The sequence below is a fragment of the Sminthopsis crassicaudata genome, chromosome 3, assembly GCF_048593235.1.
Source record: "Sminthopsis crassicaudata isolate SCR6 chromosome 3, ASM4859323v1, whole genome shotgun sequence".
Classification (NCBI taxonomy): domain Eukaryota; kingdom Metazoa; phylum Chordata; class Mammalia; order Dasyuromorphia; family Dasyuridae; genus Sminthopsis; species Sminthopsis crassicaudata.
Genome location: NC_133619.1, coordinates 256345007 through 256365058, shown reverse-complemented (window position 1 = coordinate 256365058; position 20052 = coordinate 256345007). Strand labels below are relative to the sequence as shown.

General features: G+C 32.7%; 1 protein-coding gene across 6 annotated transcripts in view; it reads right to left on the bottom strand.

The window, feature by feature from the left end:
- The window catches only part of BRWD1 (bromodomain and WD repeat domain containing 1), a 200572-nt gene that overhangs the window by 130720 nt on the left and 49800 nt on the right, over positions 1-20052 (bottom strand). For 5 of the 6 annotated variants that reach the window (XM_074300514.1, XM_074300511.1, XM_074300510.1 and 2 more), the window contains 7 exons: positions 13709-13859; positions 13219-13353; positions 7945-8073; positions 7458-7683; positions 5829-6017; positions 1500-1683; positions 256-349 (listed from right to left, as the gene is read on the bottom strand). In XM_074300514.1, the coding sequence (XP_074156615.1) occupies positions 256-349; positions 1500-1683; positions 5829-6017; positions 7458-7683; positions 7945-8073; positions 13219-13353; positions 13709-13859 (1108 nt within the window). Of the gene's footprint in view, positions 1-255; positions 350-1499; positions 1684-5828; positions 6018-7457; positions 7684-7944; positions 8074-13218; positions 13354-13708; positions 13860-20052 lie in introns of those variants that run through there. The other variant, XR_012487991.1, reaches the window with a different exon arrangement.

The window sequence follows — 20052 nt, the reverse complement described above, 5'->3', positions numbered from 1 at the left end:
ATGGGAAGACTAGGGATGCCCTGAGGAGTTCTTCCAAGGATGCTGTTTAATATTTTTATCAATACCTTTTTATTTTTAATCACTTATGGACTAGTCTTAGAGCCCTAACTATTAACATTTCTGCATAAATCTCTGGTAATGTCTTCACAATAGATTCAGAAAATCATTTAAAATGCAAAGTTTTATACAAATTCGAATGATAAGTTTCCATCTTATTCTATCATAAAAAAAAAAGACTTTAACTGTATATCACACCTTTTGAGTTAACTGAAGAGGCTTCTTTTTTCTTTCTGTTATATAAAGATTTTTCTCCTCCTCACCTTTTCCAATTCTATAATCTTCCAGCTTTCTGTAAGAATTTTAAAAGATTTAGTTTTGGTAATATGCCTTCAAGCATCCCAAAAAGTTCTTAAGACACATTATTAAATATTTTACAAATACTGTGACTCTTAAAAAAATAAAGGATAAAACAATGTTAAGATTCCTGTAAGTTAAAAGGGAAAGTAAAAAAAAAAAAAAAAAAGAAAAAAAGAAAAAAAAAAGAAAAGAAAAAAAAAAAGAAAAGAAAAAAGAAACAAAACCAGAATTTAATGCAAAATATTAAGACTCTAAGCATAACTAAATTAATAATGTTTTTCACACATGGAAGAAAAACACCATTCTTTAACTTGTAATTTGCCTTGAGAATATAGCTCAAGAAAAATTTTAAACTATCAACAGACAACCAAATTGGACTTTTCTCCATGAATTTCTGAAGAACTCATTTCTTTTCCCCTATGGAAGACAACAAATTCTACAAATAATGTGGAACAAGAAAAATAAATTATATTCTTATTCTTGATCTCTCTTATACTATTTGTTGATGATATAAAGTGTTACTATTCCACATTATTTATTCTGATTACATTCCATAAACAAGCAGTACAAAGAGTCATTTCACTTAAAAAAAACAAGGAGAAAACAAAAATTAATAACTAAATAAAACCCTGCTGGTATTGAAGCTTAACTAAAATACAGAAATTGCTAGACTATCTATCTTTACTATTCAATTAAGAGTACCCATTCTACTAGTCACTGGATATTTTTTTAACTTTCAAAATGACTTTGGCAATTCTGCATATCCTAAAATGAAATCTCAAATCCAAAATTTTAAAAGCATCTTCCATTTGAGGGCTCTGTTTTTAACAATCTGGATATATCTTTAAAATAAAATTCACTTCCCACCTGTTTTGCTTAAATAAGGAAATTTTTTTTTAAAAATTGGAAAACTGCTTTTATGTGGCATGCACACTGAAAGAACCTGTGATTTTATCAAAATGTGAAATTTATGATATAAGCACTCCCTCCACTAACACAAATGACAGCTCATCTAGTATATGAGTCTTATACAATTGCCTTGGCACACAAAGGTGAAGTAATAAGTCTGTGTGTATGTGTATACATATGCACATATATCCCTTACTCTAAAAAAATGTAACAAGTTGAAATTTTAAACAAACCGAAATATACTCAGTGGCACTTCTGGTACAACCACTCTTCGTTTCCAAGCTTGCAGATCACGTTCTGTGGCAATCTGACTACGTGGAGCATTTTGATGCATCTGACGAACACCTTCAACTTGCCCACTACGACGCAAACCAATATTTGGAGGAGATTGGACATCTAAACTCAGTCTTCTAAAACCTAGGGGGAATGTATGAAGTGAAAAAAAAAAAAAAAAAAAAAATGTGTCTAGCACAATATCTTAATGTAAAATAATTATGAAGAGAATAGAAATTTTCTATCAAAAGTTATGCCAAAACTAAATTTATTTTATGGATTGAGATATATGTACACATATAAGTTTAAAATAAGAAAATGTTTAGCTGACAATAAACCTCAATTTGCCAAAACATCTAAGGATAAGCATTATCTTCAAATTCAGTGCTATATAATGGCAGGTCACAAACTAATGCTACAATCTTGATTTTTCACTAAAGGATATTTTTGATTAATGTATATTCCAAATTAATTCCAAAATTATTCCAAATAATTATTCCAAAAATTAACACTTTAGAAAAATCATCCATGAAAATCTTCACATAGGTTGGTTATTTAATGAGATCAATTTCATTAACTCCCTTTTTTTCATTTGTCTCAACATCTAATAAAGAATTCTACTCTGATATTTCCTTGTTTTTTTAAAGACTTGAGTTTTCAAAGTCTACATAATACCAAAGCACATGCTCTTACTATTTCTAGCAAGTGAGAAAGGCTTACAGTACAAACATGGTGATGAATTATGTTTTTCTAAAATACCGAACAGCTCACCAATAAACAAAAATAAAAACATGATCATGAGAGAATGAGCATACAACTATAACTATATACACATAAATTCACCATTTAACCATATAGATCCCACTTATCAACCCAAATTTTTTGCTTTTAAATATTTAAAATTTGATCTCTTTGGAATGTAGATATTAAAAGCAAATAAAACCAGAGAAAGCTTCCTGAGGGAAAAAAGATTTTTCTAGCATTTATTACAAATCAAAACACAATGAATGTTTCTATCATGCTTTGTTGATGTTTAGTCATCTCTTGACTTTCTTTTGGGGGCTTTCTTGGTAAAGATATTGGAGTGATTTGTCATTTTCTTCTCCAGTTCATTTTACAAATAAAAAAACTGAGACAAAAAGGGTTACCTGACTGGCCCAATTAACTGACAACTATTATGTGTCTGAGATCAGATGTGAATTCAGAAAGATGAGTCTTCCTGACTTTAAATCTGGTGCTCTATTCACCATGCAACCTACCTGCTCTTTTAACATGATCCCTAAACTATAATTTCTAATAATGCAAGATATTAAAGATTTTAAAGAATATTTTTAAGTTTCCTTTTCAAAATGAGGATAATTTTTGCTAAATAGAAGACCTTTACTTCAACAAAATTAATTTTTTCCCCTAAATGACTGTTTAAGATGTTCACATAAAATTATGCAATGGGAGGGTCATCTTTTATAATTATAATCAAGGAATCCAAAAGAATGCTTTCTTCAATGGTACGGTAATAACAGTGACTGCTACATATCATCAGTTTTTCCTACTTTTAGATGTTCATTAGTTCTATGATTGGAATGGATCATGTAATTTTGATTACATAACTTCTTACAAATGTTACTCTGGTTCTCTAACTTCTTTATATTGAACTATTTTTGGTGCAGTAATAATTTTCCCCTAAATTCTTTTATCATGGTTTATTCAATAGTCTTCAAAAGTTAAATACATGTTATAACACATATATAATCTCCTTAAAACTAGTAATTCTGCATTTCTGCAGGTAACAGAAAATCTTGCTATCAAAAGTACACTTGGGAAATGATCTCAAAATGGGATATCTGAACCGAAATGTATAAACAATCCACCATTGTTTTCCAAAATTGATAAAAACAATTCATAGCAACACAAAATCTATAATATGCAATGGCATGAATTTTCAAGGAGACAATAAGTAATAACAATGTTTTATTTTATTTTCTATACATTTTAATGTATTATTACAATCAGTTTTGTCACTATTATTGCTTTGGGGGGAAAAGGGAATGTGGTGGTGGTAGGAAGGAAGAGTCTTTAAATGGACAATTAAATCAAAAAGTTCTATATTCAACTCTTCTCTCTGATGTTTTTAGCTGTATAACCACCTACTGATTGCTTTAAAAAGGAATAAACTATATTAAATTCTTTCATAGGGCTATTGTGAGACAAGTTTGTACAAAAAATGCAATTTGAAAACTTTAAAACACTATATGTAAATGTCACTATAAATAAATTTCCAAGAAGGGATAAGGTAGGAAAACAAAAACATGAAATACAAGAAAGAGCACTGGACCTGGAAGCAGAAGATCTGGGTTCCAATTCTAGAATTGCTGCCAGTGAAATCTGGGCAAAATCTTTTAAATTCTCTGATCCTCAGTCTCGTCTCCTCTATGCACTTCTCTTCATAAAATCCTTCTTTTCCTACAAAATGGAACTCAAGCACAAGAAGCTTTTCCTTGCCTATTCCCTCAAAGTGCTAGTACCATTCTTCCCTAATAATTATTTGTTCTCTATTTTAAAGAGGTAATGCAATATAGTGGCTAGAGACAAGAAGACTTGGATCCAAATCATGCCTATGACACAGCGGTTGGACAAATTTCATCTCTTCACTCCTCAATAACTTTCTAAGTCGTAGAGAAGACTCTGACTTCCACTAAGAGATTTTCTTCATCTATATGCTAACGAAATAATAGCTTCATTTATCTCCTGTGACCTTTATATATCCCATATAAACATTTATACAGCATCTAAAAAAATGTTCATTTTTTTTTGTGTATATATATATATATATATCCCCATAATTTACCACAGTGCTACCCACATAGCAAACACTTAAATGTTTGATTACAGCCAAAGAATCTGTAAAATATGTTGGGCTACATAGTCCCAGAGACCAGATCTAATTATATGAGCCTACCTCAGGAAGAAAAGATACAGGGGAAAAAAAAAAAAAAAAAAAAACAAAACCCAACAACTAGAAAAAGTTTATTACAAGAAGACTATGTGATGATCAATTATGAAGCTCTTAATTCAATCCCAATAAACTTTGGATGGAACCTGCCATCTGTATCCAGAGAAAGAACTATGGAAACGGAATGTTCATTTTTTGGTCCTTTTTCTTTTCTTTTTTTTTTTTTTTCCCCTCTCTCATGGTTGTTTCCCTTTGTCCTGATTTTTCTTACCCAACATGAAATATTATATTTTCCCAACATAAAAAGGAGTGTTTTTTTTGTTTTTCTTTTTTTCCTGAGGCAATTGGGGTTAAGTGACTTGCCCAGGGTCCCACAGCTAGGAAGTGTTAAGTGTCTGAGGCCAGATTGGAACTCAGGTCCTCCTGACTTCAGGGCTGGTGCTCTATCCACTGCGCCACCTAGCTGTCCCCATGTGTGATTTTTTTTTTTTTTAAATGAATGTACATGTATAACCAGATTTTTAAAAATTACATTTTCATTTGCATGATTTACTCCTGGTGTTTATTAAAAAAAAAAAAAAAAAAAAAAAAAAAAAAAAAAGAAAAAGAAAATCAAGTAGGTCAATGCTGTTGACAATTTGCCATCGTCCAAACATGATAAATTCTTCTTTGAAAATTAAGTCTTTACTTGAGATGGAAAATACCATCTGCATCCAGAAAGATAACTGTGGAAACTGAATGTGGATCGAGGCATAGTTTTTTCACTCTTCTCTTTGTTTTTCTTTGTCATGGTTTTTTCCATTCTGATCTGATTTTTTCTTACATAATCCGACAAATATGAAAATGTTTTAAAATCATTGTACATGTTTAACCTACATTAGATTGCTTCCTGTCTTAGAGAGGGTCAGATAAGGGAGGAAGGGATAAGAAATATGGAACACAAAATCTTACAAAAATGTAGACTTACTACGTGAGAAACAATAATGTGGAACCAAGAATTTTAATTACTGTACAATGTTCATCACCACTACATACAATCTTTTGGAAACAAATAAATCCACTGCTCAACAGGTAAAATTACTATTAACTAACAAAATCTCAAACACTTTTGAAAATGCTCACTTGCCAAAAAAGCTTGCTTTTAATTGAAGTCTATTATAGGTACTCTAGTGCACCCATTTTAGGGTATACAATGAGAATATAATGGCACAAAAATCTTCTCAACCCATTAAACAAATTAAGATGTAAAGGTTTTCCAACATGAATCATCTTATCAGTTAATAACTTTTATTTCAATTTTGCCTATATTAAAAGTTGTATTACTTCCAATATTTATTACCTCTTCTTGGTGTTTCTTCCCCTTCTGGAAAATCATTTCGAAAAACATCTTGATTTGCTCCTATTCTCTGATCTTGCTGCTGCTGTAACTGTCTTATCATTCCATCTAGAACAACCCTGGCTTCTGGATTTTGTTCATCCAGATCATTGGTATGTTGGCTTATTATCTGTTCAATGACTTCTCCATCACCTTACAAGTACAATGTGAAAAATCTGTTAATATTTCATCAGAAGAATGCAATCTGTAGATTTTAAATTTAAATAAAGAATAACTCTAGAATCTACAATTTCAAACTAACACCAGTTACACAAACTCAACATTTGACTTGTTAAAAAATAAAAAAGAAAAACTATCACCAATACCAAGCAAAAATATAGATTTAACCACTCATAATAGAAATATCAATAAAATAACTCACAGATTTTATTTCATACCCTTCAAACTGTCTAAGAAGATAAACAAGACACCATTGGTGGAGCTATAAATTAGTCTAAATATTCTGGAAAAAAACTTAGGATTATGTTAAGAAAAGTTACTACTTATATCTTCTGAACCAAATCCCATTAGTGGTTATTATAATAATTCAAAGATCCCAATGATATGTGATAAAGAAAAATGGTCTAATGTACATCAAAATACTCATAACACAATTTTGCCTAGTACCAAATATCTAAAAACAAAGTAGAAAGCCATAGATTAGAGAATGGATGTTAAAAAAAAGTTGTACATGGATATAATGTGGTAAATGAATCTATTACTATACTGTGATAAATGATGTATATGATGACCATGCAAAGCAGGTGAAGATACGAACTAATGAAGAATAATATGGGCAAAACCCGATAAATTAGACAATATGAATATAAGGGAAAAAATAATCAGAAAAAAGTGACCATGCCTAACCCCAAAGAAAGAAATGAGAAGGCAACTGCCCTTTGCTGAGGTGGGGGATGATGTATATAAAACATTGTATATCTCTCAGAATTTCTGGATATATTGCCTTTTTTTTTTTTCCTTCTTTCAGACTTTCTTATAAGTAATGGCTGAGAGGGAACAATTTTCTGGGAAATATATGAAATATAAAAATAAAAAATAGCAATTTTTTCAAAATTGGAGATGGTATGAATTAACATTTCTATTAATTGGCATAAGTCAATACTTGAACATAAAAACATCTTTGAGATAGTTAAAAAGCACTATTTGTAAAACTGAAAATTAAACTTTAAAGGTATCACACTGCAAGTATATTATATCTTTACCCAATTAGTTTAAAAAAAAAAATTCCTGATTTAGTAGAAGAAAGGAAAAATGCAGTCCTAAAAACAAGGGAGATAATACTGACTATTATATATATATATATATATATATATATATATATATATATATAGCTATAGTGGCATAGTGAACAGAGGACTGAATTTGTAATCAAGAAGATGAGTTCAAATACTACCTTATTTAGTAATAATTGTGTGATGATGGGCGATAAAAGTGCTAGGCCTGGAATCAGGAAGACCTAACTAATTTTGTATCCAACTTCAGACACATAAGTTGTATGACCCTAGGCATATCACCTAGCTTGTCTGCATCAGTTTTTTAATCTGTAAATAAGGGTAAGCCTTTTCATCTTACTTGTTGCCACATATCCAAGCTGTGGAACCAAATGTTCATCTGCAGAGTTCTCCCGACCAGGTACTAATCTTTGATATTTAGTTGGATGAGGATTGCCATCTACATCCACTAAAAATGGAGGAGGCATAAGATGAGGAGCCTGTTGGGTTTGTTCATCTAAGACATAATTATTTGAATCGCGAATCAGTGGTCGGTAGTCAGTATGGAAAAACATCTGATCAGGAATCTAGAAAAACAAAAGATTTAATTTCAAAATGTTACAGAAAGAATCTGAATAATAAGAAAAGGCTTAATCACAAATACCAAATTCTTCATAAATCAAGAGCACATCTTTCTTAAGAAGGATTATAAAAAGTTTTTTTTTTAAAATTCAAAATAGAATATGAATGTCCCAGGAGTAATGAAATGTAACAAAATCTAAGCTTATATCTGATACATGACTGTAATTCTATTAACAAACTTATTTGGCATATAAATTTTAAGTCACCTTCTCATAAGGTTTACTGCAACCAAATCCAAATATAAGCAGATGTCCATGAGAATCTGTACAAGCAAAATGCTGTCCATCTGATGAAAATTTACAGTCAAATACAGCTCCATGTCCTTGTCCTTCAATCTAGAAAACAGAAGTTGAAAATACTGGAGAGGAAATTGTGACAATCTTAGTCAACAACTATTTTTTTCAATTAAAATTTTATTGATTGGAAATTTAAAGAATCCATTTTGGAAGAAAACAAAACAAAACAAGTTTTACATTAAATATTATCATTAGTCAATTCATATTTTCAAACAAAATACAAAATTACAATTTCAAAGCACCTTAATAGTTAATAGAAGTTATTTAAGTTTTTAGAAATAAGTTATTTTAGACTTATCAATAACTTTCCTCCCAGATCATATAGCAATTCTCTAGAAAATTAGTAAAGAAAAAAAATGAAAAATAGACTAGTAGGCTAGAAAAGAAATAAAAAAAGCATATTAAAATCCAATATTTAATAAACTTATATACAGCAAACAAACCTAGAGAGGATTCAATAAATATTAATGGGAACGATAACTTACAATATGGTTAAAAAAAATATATAGTGCAATATAGAATTCTAAAATATACCAACTTATACTTATATACTTATACCAATAGATATCAACATAATGAAACAAACTTCTAAAAATATTCAAAACATTCTAATCCCCACCCTTTTCCACCCCAAGCCATCCTTTATTTCTTTCAAATTTTTCTATTTCAGTAGCAGATACCACCATCCTTACAATCACCCAAATTCACAAGATGCACATCACCCAGACTACCAATCAGTTGCAAAGTATTCTCATTTCTTTTTACTCTTGTATTTGTCCTCTTGTGTCAAAGCCAGTGGAACTTTGATGTAATTATTTTTCTACAATGTCTCTTCTATACCTCTTTTCACATATATATGGATTTATTACTCAGGATTTTTGTAATTGAAAATGCATAACCTTCTTTCATAGATATAAGTGAATTGATAATACTGACTGAGCATCCATAGTAGTCATACTGCTTAGTTCAGGGATTTTTATCTTTAATATTAAAATGTTCACAAAAAGTTGCAACACCCTCTTCTCTACTCCAGTACTAAAGGACAGACACAGAAAAGTACCCAGAGTGAACAGATTCACAATGAAGCACTCCTCTTCCTACCCCTGAACCTTTAGAAAATTTCAGAAGTACTAGGAATAGTAATATTAGAGACAAAAATCTCTGTGAGAAGCTTAAGGCAGACAAGAGTTTCAGACAATAAGATGGCATATAAGGTCAGCTTTGAAGTGGTACTGGATGTCATGCAATAGCTTCAAGATGGGCCATTTTTCCCAAAAGTAAATGTAGGGGAAATGTCTCCTGGCCTCAAATGGAAAGCATTTCTTCATCTTTCTTTCCCCGTTTCTAGACATAATGAAATACCAAAATTTTCTTCCCCTACCATGATGATTCCACATGGCATGGATCCCTCTAAATCAGTCAGTCAATCAGAAGAGCATTTTAGTTTTAGTCAGTCTTTGAGCATTTATTATTGTTGAGCAGATTTTAGTCTTGTCCAAATCTTCATTACCCCATTTGAGGTTGTATTGGTAGAAATAAATTTCCTTCTCTAGCTCATTTTACAGATAAAAGAAATGGGGGCAAGCAGGATTAAATGACTTTCCTAGGGCCACATAGCTAGTAAGGATCAGGCTATATCTGACTGTAGGTCTGGAACTGTACTGTGCCACCTAGCAGTTCCAGCATTTTAAAAAGAAAAACATGACCAAATTATTCTCAAAGAATTTGCACTCTAATGGGAGAGAGAACACGCAACAACTATGTAAAAACAATACAGATAATGGACAAATAGATAATCTCAAAAGACACTAAGATTAAGGAAAAGACTTCTTTTCGGAAGGCAGATCTTGAATTGAGACTTGAAGGAAACAAGGGAAGTCAAGAGATAGAAAAAAAGGAAGAACAACATTCTGGTAACAACCTGTGAAAATGCCAGGAATTAGAAAACAAAATTTCTTATGTGAGGAATAGTACTGGATTGAAGTGAAGGAATAAGAGGGATTGTTAAACTATAAAGACTAGAAAGTTACAAATGGGCCAAATTATGGAGAAGTATTTGAAAAGCCAAACAGATGATATTTTATTTGATCCTGGAGGAAATAGGGAGCTACAAGAGCTTATAAAATAGGATAGGGATATGATCAGATTCACACTTTTTAAGATAACTCTGGTAACCGAGTAGAAGATGGGCTGGAGAAAGACTTGAAGTAAGGAAATCAATGCACACAACTGAATTGATCCAGGCATAAGTTAATAAAGGAATGAAACAAGTAGTTTCATAGAAGAAAAAAAGAGGACATATACTAGAGATATTATGAACCCAAAATCAAGAGATTTTGGCAACATATTCATCTAACGTGGAGTAAGCAGTCGAGAAATAAACTCAGGTTATCTCCAGAGTAATGAAAAATAAAATGGTGTATTCAACAAATTTGTCTTGGTAAGAAGGACAACATGGTCATATGAGATAGGAATAAAGTCTACGCACAGTTATAGAACTCAGGACTGTATTTCCAAAAAAAAAAAAAAAAAAAAATTTTTCAAAACCAAACTATTTGCAAAAATACGAATGCCCTTAAACAGAGTCCTCTTAAGAGTTGCCTTTTTCCAAGGCAACTGATTATGAACATCAATAATAATGCTATTTTTCATAACTGAGATGCTTAAAAAATTACAAAAACTCAAGTGAAACTTATTCTTACCTGAAACAAAAGAGAGCAAAATGCACATAGAATTTGGTGCAGACCGTATACCAAGATAAGGTCGAAATGGGTTCAAGATTTAGACATAAAGGGTGACACTATAAGCAAATTAGGAGAACAAGGGATAGTCTATCTCTCAGATTTATAAAGGAAAGAATTTATGGCAAAAGAACAACTAGAGAACATTAACAAATACAAAACAGATAATTTTGATTACATTAAATTTAAAAGATTTTGAACAAAATCAATATCAAGATTAGAAGGGAAACAGAAAACTAGGGGAAAAAATTTACATTTAAGGGTTCTGATAAAGTCTTCATTTCTAAAATATATAGAGAAGTGACTCAAATTTCCAAGAATATATGCCATTCTCCAATTGATAAATGATCAAAAGATATGAACAATTTTCAGATACTCTAAAACATTATTGGTTAGAGAATTAAGACAACTTTGAGGTACCACTTCACACCTCTCAGATGGGCTAAGATGATAGGAAAAGATAATGCTAAATGTTGGAAGGGGATATGGGATAACTGGGACATTTATGCATTGTTGGGGGAATTGTAAACTGATCTAAGCATTCTGGAGAACAATTTGGAACTATGCTCAAAGGACTATCAAACTGTGCATACCCTTTGATCCAGCAGAGTCTCTACTGAGCCTGTATCCCAAAGATCCCACAAAGAGATCCCACATATGCAAAGATGTATGTATTAGCCCTTTTTGGAAACTGAGTGGATGCCCATCAATTAGGGAATGGCTAAATAAGTTATGGTATATGAATGTTATGGAATATTATTATTCTGTAAGAAACAACTAACAGGATGATTTCAGAGAGGTCTGGAGATTTATATGAATTGATGTTAAATGAAGTGAGTAGGATCAAAACAACATTGTATATAGCATCAAGATTATGTGATGATCAACTGTGATGGACTTGGCTCTTTTCAACAATGAGGTAATTTAGGCCAATTCCAATTGACTTGTGGTAGAGAGAGGACTGTGGGCACTAAGTATGAATCAGAACATAGTATTTTTCACCTTTTTTAGGTTATTTATTTGCTAGTTTTTTCTTTTTCCCTTTTTGATATGATTTTTCTTGCAGCATGAAAAATGTTATAAGAAGTGCACATGTTTAGCCGACATAGGATTACTATCTAGGAGAGGGAGAGAGAAAAATTCAGAATATAAGGTTTTGCAAGGGTGAATGCTGAAAACTATCTTTGCATGTATTTGAAAAATAAAAGATTATTATTAAAAAAAAAAAAAAAAAAAAGAATTTAGTGCAGATGTACAACCAACTCAACTGGGAAATGAGAGAAAGAAAAATTGTAGAGTTAAGACACCATGGTAAGGTATTTCCCACAATAATCTATCCTGCTTATCAAGATTATGGCTGCCATTATCTAAAGATTCTTAGGCCTTGGTCTTAGTTCTCCTTGGTCATCCATTCAGTACTTAGATCACAGGTTCTTTCCTTTTCAGCTCCAGAACTTTATACTGAGGATCCAGGTTTGGCACTCTTCCCCTGCTTCATCTAACCAATTATATTTTGCCAACCCCCAATCTTAGATTCTTTCATTTGCTGCTAAAAAGTAGCACAGATCTCTGTCTCCCTATTTCATAATACTTTGCCAAGTCACAACTTTAAATTACTGACAAAATTATCATACATTAGATTTTTCATTTCTAATTTACATGCTACTAAAAGAAGCAGAGGAAAATCGTGAAACAACACTAATTGAGTTTACTGTTACATAATCTCAACTGGGTCCTTCACTTCCCAAAGATAATCCTTTTATACATTCTTAAAAAATCCACTATCCCAACCACCATAGAAATAATTCCAAACTATTTCCCCAGCTCAAAAACCTCCCTTTTTTGGACTCCACCCATCCCTAGTATCTCAGCTTAAGAACCTTGTTCTTTCTCACTGAAAAAATTTAGCCATTCATACTAAATACTCCCTCTTCTTCTTTGCTCTTTATCCCACAAAGCCTAATAGCTTCCTCTATTATCTCCTCATTAACTCATGCCTCACATGAAAGTAGTCCTTCTTGGCAGAAGAAATATAATAATAATAGAAGAGAAATTTTCCAGCAAGAGATTTACTGTTAAGACATTGTATAGAAAGAGCATCATTAGTTTCTGGCCATAATTTAAGAAAGGTACCTAAATAAATATTATGTACAGTATTAGTAAGAAATACAGATGTCAGGCAAGAAAGAAACAGATATATCGGTGTGTCTTGATTAAACACATTTTGAAGTTTTTACGGAAAAAAGATAAATAGGCTAAAATATACACATACACACAAAATCTCAGATGAGGGAGAAAAAGCATTTAGAGTAAAATAAAATTATTTCAATTAAAGTTATTTTAATTTTTAAAAATGCAACCACACACAACTCTGATATAGGAGCAGTTATGAACTTATTGTGGCTTTATTTTGGTCACAGAGGGTTAAAAAACAAGATCTTACCATATTGAAGTAATGCTTTGTCTTAATGCCTTTTGTAATATCCCATATAAATATATTTCCATCATGACCTGCAGACAGCATAATCCTGGAATCAAAGGGATGTGTCTCCAATACAAATACTTCATCTGTATGTCCCTTTGTTGAATAGTTAAAGCAATGTATTATAGAGTTTTTCAATTTAAGGATACAGTTTTTACAAAGTTTTTAATACTGTTCTTTTTTTATATTGCTTTTGTAAAGTTGACATTAAGGAAATATAAATGTAAAGGTCTGTTACAGAATACAATTTCTATAACTAAAACAATAACATCTATATTCATGTATATTAAAATGAAAATTCAAACTATTAAATATCTATAGCCAATCTACGTAATACATTTCCTCTAATTTATATATTCAGCATTATTATATCAAGATAGTATTAAATCTAAATAGCTAATTTACATTAGATTACTTTGACATTTTAAAACCAGATTCAAAATTCACATACCACCAAATTATGAAGTAGTTGTCCAGTATGAGAATTCCATACTTTGAGTACATGGTCATTTACAGCAGTAACAACAAGGGTGTCATTTCGGTTCCAAGCTATCATTGTTACTTTCGGTTTCATAAATTTTTCTTCCTCTGAACATGAGTCACTAAAAAAAAAAAAAAAAAAAAAAAGATTTTTAAAAATTAAATCTCTTATAAATAAAATCAAATAATCATTTAGATGGCAAAATAATACTATAATGTATACTCTTAAAACTAGCAGTAAAACAACTAAAGAAATTTAGAAAGCTCAGTTTTATCAACTACTAATCATCATGGCTAGGCAAAAGTCCTTAAGAAGCAAATCTTTTAAAGAGACAAAGTGAAATTAAGAATAGCTAATACTTATATTGCCATCTTAAGGCTTGCTAATCACTTTACAAATATTATCTCAATTTAGCTTCACATTCTAAAATATACTACTATGATTATCCCCATTATAAAGGAAACTGAGGCAGACAGAGATTAAGTGACTTCCTCACTTTCATTAAGGTTGGATTTGAACTCGGGTCTTTCTTACCCTAGGTCTAAGACCACTCACAATGCCATCTAGGAAATTATATCTTCTCTTTTACTTTTTTAGGTTTTGGTTATCTGCACTTATCTTCAAGAAAGGCCTGAATAAAAGTCTTCATATTTGGCAGCTTTTGAGAAATACAATGTAGGGGCAGCTAGGTGATGCAGCTGGTAGCAGACCTGAAGTCAGGAGGATCTGAATTCAAATCTGATCTCAGACACTTAACACTTCCTAGCTGTGTGATCCTGGGCAAATTACTTAATCCCAACTGCCTCAGCAAAAAAAAAAAAAAAAAAAAAAAAAAAAAAGAAGAAGAAGAAAAGAAAAAGATATACAATGTAGTGATAACAGTTAATTAAGTTGTAACAAAAGTTGTTTTAAAAAAATGGCTATTACACCTTTAGAATTTATAACTAATTTTATTTTACAAAGCACTTTCCTCAAAACAATGGAAGCAGAGGGCAGATGCAGTCAGTACAAATCACTGCCTTCATTTTAAATATAAAAAAACCAGTAAATATTATCTGCCCAAAGTCACAAAGCCAGTAAGTAGAAGCAAAGGAAGGGCTCAGATCTAGGTCTTCCGATTCAAAAAATGTCCTCCTTACTCCATCATTAGAAGGCTGATTGACCTAGGTCCATAAAATTTAAAAGTCCACAGAATTTAACAGGAGTTGTGTGATGATCAGAATTCCAGGATGAGGGATAAATTATCATCAGATGAACTATATGCCAAGCCATTAATTTTAAAGTGGAACACTAGCTGTTTCCAAAAGGAACCTTATTACTAAAGCATACATCCACATCTCTTCTTTCTTACACACTGGGAACCCACAGCAGGTTATAACAGCTTATGTTATAACCTCTAGCTCAACACAGCTAGAGACAGGAGAGACCCAAAAAAAAAAAAAAAAAAAAAAAAAAAAAAAGAATATATTCCAAGTCTGGACTGCTTAACTACATGAATTGGCTTCAGATGTTAATAGGTTAAATACCTGAAGGGCTTTATTTCAAGTGAGGAGTTAAGATGACCCATCTTAGTATGATTTATAAAAGCAGAAGACAGAAAGACAGTTGAGTAGATTCCATCTAGATAAACTAATCTCTGATCAAGGTGGAGAATACCTCTAAAAAGTAACTACTTCTTGATAGTTCTAAAAGTAATAACATCTCCTCTTATCCCAACCTAAAAAGTATTTTAATAGGTGAAAAGGCTTTCAAATTTCCCAACATCAATGAAATTTGAGCTAAGATATATTTAGAGAAAAAAAAGAAATGGGTGGGAATAAAGTGTATAAAGAAAGTTTTCAGATTTTGTATAATTATTAATCTAAGTAATAATTATTAATCTATTAAACTATTAATCTAATAATTAATTTAACTAATAATATAATTAATTCCTTTGTGTTTCAACATATACAAAATGGAATTTGTTTTCTTCTTCTAGAGCCAACTAATCTATGAAATTTCAGCATATGCTTTAAATCATTCTTATAAACAATCAAAAAAGTAGTTATGAAACCTTTGACCTCAAGAAGCTTACATTTTTTCAATCAATAAGTTAACTGGCATTTCGTAAGCCTCTACTACTAAGTGCTAGGCACCAAGATAAGGTATGGGAATACAAAAGAAAAAAAGCAGTCTCTGCTCTCAAAGAGCTCAGCCTAATTAAGAAAAACAAGATGGGAATAATATAAGCAAAAATACATAAAAAATGAGTTGGGGTGATCTAGGGAAGGCATTAATATAAAGATCAGGAAAAGGCTTCATGCTTAATGCTTTGAGACTTTTTAAAGACTAAAAAAATAAAAGTGGTGAGGGTATGAAGGGCTTTAAAAGACAAAGAGAGGATTATCTATTTGATTCTAGAGGTAAAAAAGAGCCACTGGAGCCTACTAAAAAAGCATGACATGGTCACACTAGAATTTCAGAAAATGATCTGAAAGCAGTATGCATAAGGGAGAGAGAGATGTAAAAGTGAAATCAGTAGGATACCGAAAAAGTCCAAGCCAGAAGGACCAAGGTAGCTGGTTGAAGTTTCAAAGGAGAGGAGGCAAGGCTTGATAAATGATTAGATATGGAAGATGAGTAGAGAAAAGAAAGACAAACCTGGGTGACTGAAAGGATGATGATGCCCTATACAGTAATCGACAAGTTGTCTAGAAGAGTGGAAAAATTTGGGGGAAAATAAGGCCAAGTTTTGTACAAGCAAAAAAATGTCTACAATGTAGCCAGTTTTAGATGATAAATAGGTAGTTGGATATGCAAGTCTGGAGGCTATCAGGACAGATTAGGACTGGATAAATAAATCTGAGAATTACCAACACAAAAATGATAACTGAATCCTACAAGATCATCAAAAGAAATAGTCTAGATAGAGAGAAGAAAGCCCAAGACAGAGTCCTGTGGTGCTCTCTCTGTTAGTGGGTATAAACTAGATGAAGACAGCAGTCTGATAAGGAACCGAGAGTAAGTGTTACAAAATCCTAGAGAAGAAAATATCAAAGAAAAGAGGACTATCAACAGTGCTAAAACCCTGCTGAGAGAGAAGTCGAGGAGGAAGATTTTTTAAAGTATTGTAGGTTGGGCTTAATCAAGACAAATTACTTTTAAGTTGGGAGTGGAGAAATTTAGAGAGCAAATGATGAGGTCAGAAGCCAGAATTCATAAGTTAAGAAACAGGAAAGAAATTAAGACAATGATAGCAGATGGCCTTCTCAAGTTCAGTTATGAAAGCGAAGAGAGACATAAGATAATATTGGGAAGTGAGACAGAGAGAAACTGAAGAACCATAAGATAGGATGAAGGGGCTGGTGGGGAGGGGCAGAGATTCTGCTACAAAAAAATAAAAATGGACTTAGCCCTCAGAAGGAGAAAGCTTATCTCGTCATGTGAAATAGTATTGATGGAAGACATCTGAGTAATGAGAGATGAGGAGATGAAGCAGTTCGGCAAATAACTACAATTTTTCAGTGAAATGTAAGGCGAGGTTTTTAGTGGAGAGGGTGAGTGGAGGGATAGCCAGGGGGAGGTTTGAGGAGGAACAAAAAAGGATTAGAGAAAATGCTCTAACAAGTAAGGGAATCATGAATGGGTTAGAAAGGTGTAAGATTGCCTTACTGGAGTAAGGGGCCTAGTTGCAATGGAAAGTTGCAATCGATTTAAGCAGCATGGTTTCTTCATTCAGCAGCACATGAATAGGGACAAAGGTAGTGGATGGCAAGGCTGAGGGACATGGCAGTGCAAGTATAAAGCTGAATTGGCTCATCAAGGGGGTCAAGATGAGGAAGGGCAGAGACTATAAGTAGTACAGCTATGATGATCTGGCAAACAAGTGAGGGAGGGAGAGATAAGAGGTCAAGATAAGGCTCAACAAGGACAGGGCTTACAAAGCAGTAAGAGAGAGAGAGAATGACAACAGATTGTGATCAAGGAAAAAAATTTAGCAGTTTGTGAACATGGGAGTGGAGCACACTTATGAGAGACACTAAAGTCAAGGAGTAAGACCAATTCTGTGTGGTGCTGAGCTGAGGTAGAGTAAGGTCAAGGGAAATGAGGTGACTGAAAGAGCATTACTGTAGTTCGGGAAAACGAACTGAACTTAGTTCATTTAGAAAACCCTGGAAGTGGGTAGATAAATAGCTACCAGAATTTTGACTAAATGATAAATATAATTAAATGAATCCCAAAGGAGAGGAGGTTACTGAGTGATGATGGGAGAGGGAGCGCCTGGAAGTTGAGAAGCAAGAAATATTCCAACTCTACCACAACTAGTGACTTGAGGGGGGATAAAGGGAGAGAGGTGTGTAAAAATGCAGCTAGTGCTGCAAAAGGTGGCCAAGGAAACTATCATCAGGAAAATGCTAGGTCTCATTTAGTGCAAAAAGATGGAAATACTGACAAAGCAAAAGGTCTAAAATGAAAGCAAGAATGTCAGTTATTGAAAAGGCATTCCATAGAGCACACTGGAAATGGTAGGGGGCTTTTTTGGGGAGTTTTTGGGAAAGATATGGATTGAAAGGAATGGATGGGGATATTTCATATGGTTGGTGAAGCTATGAATTAGAAATCACACTTGCTTTTGATCCACATTTTAAAGGTGTCTGGTAATATGCTGTTATCACATCTCAAGTTCAAAAGCTTCACAGATAACTAAAGCATGTTTTAATGACCAATCAGTGATTAAGTTTCAAACAAATAGAACATGGTGCTTTAAGGCTTGCAATAATTCTGTGAGGTAGATGTTTCAGTTTACTGAAAGACAAGTGAGTAGCCCAAAATCACTTACTACTAAGATAAAATTCAAATTCAGGTCTTCCAGGCTCCATTCATTGTACCACCTAGCAGTCAAATGAAATTGTTCAAAGAAGTGGTAATAAAGGCATGAATCAAGGTGGTACTTGAGTAACTAGAGAGAAAGGGACATACAGGAAATACTTTGTGAAGATAGAAATGATAAGATTTGGCAAGAGATTAGATATATAAGAGGAGAGAGAATGAGCAACAGAGGATGATGGAAGGTCTGTTTTCCTTTCAACAGTAATGAGGAAGCTAAGAAAAGGAGAGGCTTGAAGGTAAATAGAGTTCTGTTTTCAACTTATTGAAATTTAAAAACTATATGCAGAGATATCCAAAAGGCAGTTGTTAATATGAGAGTGTCACTCAGGAGAAATGCTACAGCTGGCTTTGGACCCAAGAAAGATTAGCAAATGAAAAAAAGGAGAGAGAAAAGAGAAGGTTGATAACAGATGTCTTGGAAGAAATTAACAGTTAACCATTGGGCTTATATCCCAAGAGATTTTAAAAAAGGGACCTGTATGTGCAAGAATGTTAGTGGTAGCCCTCTTTGTAGTGGCCAGAAACTGGAAACTGAGCGGATATCCATCAATTGGAAAATGGCTGAATAAATGGTGGTATATGAATATTATGGAATATTATTGTTCTGTAAGAAATGACCAGCTGATTTCAGAAAGGCCTGGAGCGACTTACATGAACTGATGCTGAGTGAAATGAGCAAGACCAGGAGATCATTATATAGTTCAACAATAATACTATATGATGATCAATTCTGATGGATGTGGCCCTCTCCAATAATGAGATAAACCAAATCAGTTCCAATAGAGCAATGAGAATTGAACCAGCTACACCCAGCAAAAGAACTCTGGGAGATGACTGTAAACCACTACATAGAATTCCCAATCCCTCTATTTTTGTCTGCCTGCATTTTTGATTTCCTTCACAGGCTAATTGTACACTATTTCAAAGTCTGATTCTTTTTGTACAGCAAAATAACTGTATGGACATGTATACATATATTGGTATTTAACTTATCCTTTAACATATTTAACATGTATTGGTCAACCTGCCATCTGGGGGACAGGGTGGGGAGAAGGAGGGGAAAAGTTGGAACAAAAGGTTTTGCAATTGTCAATGCTGAAAAATTACCCATGCATATATCTTGTAAATAAAAAGCTATTAAAAAAAAAAAAAAAAAAAAAAAAAAAAAAAAAAGTTAACCACCATGACATGAATTATGGATTAGTGACAGTGAACTTAAGATAGTTAAGAACAGAAACAGGAATCAAAAACCAACCAAAAAACCCTCCCAAAAAGCTAGGAGGAGATTCATAAGGAGAAAGTAATCCTGCCAAAAGTTGAAGACCATGCGCTGGATGGAACTTAGCAGGTAAAGTTTTCTCAAAAAGTCTATGATTCTAGGCCTAAGTCTCGTGATTCCTATTCCCAGAGGTCTGCATAGAGCCAGAAGATTGGGTCTTGGGCCC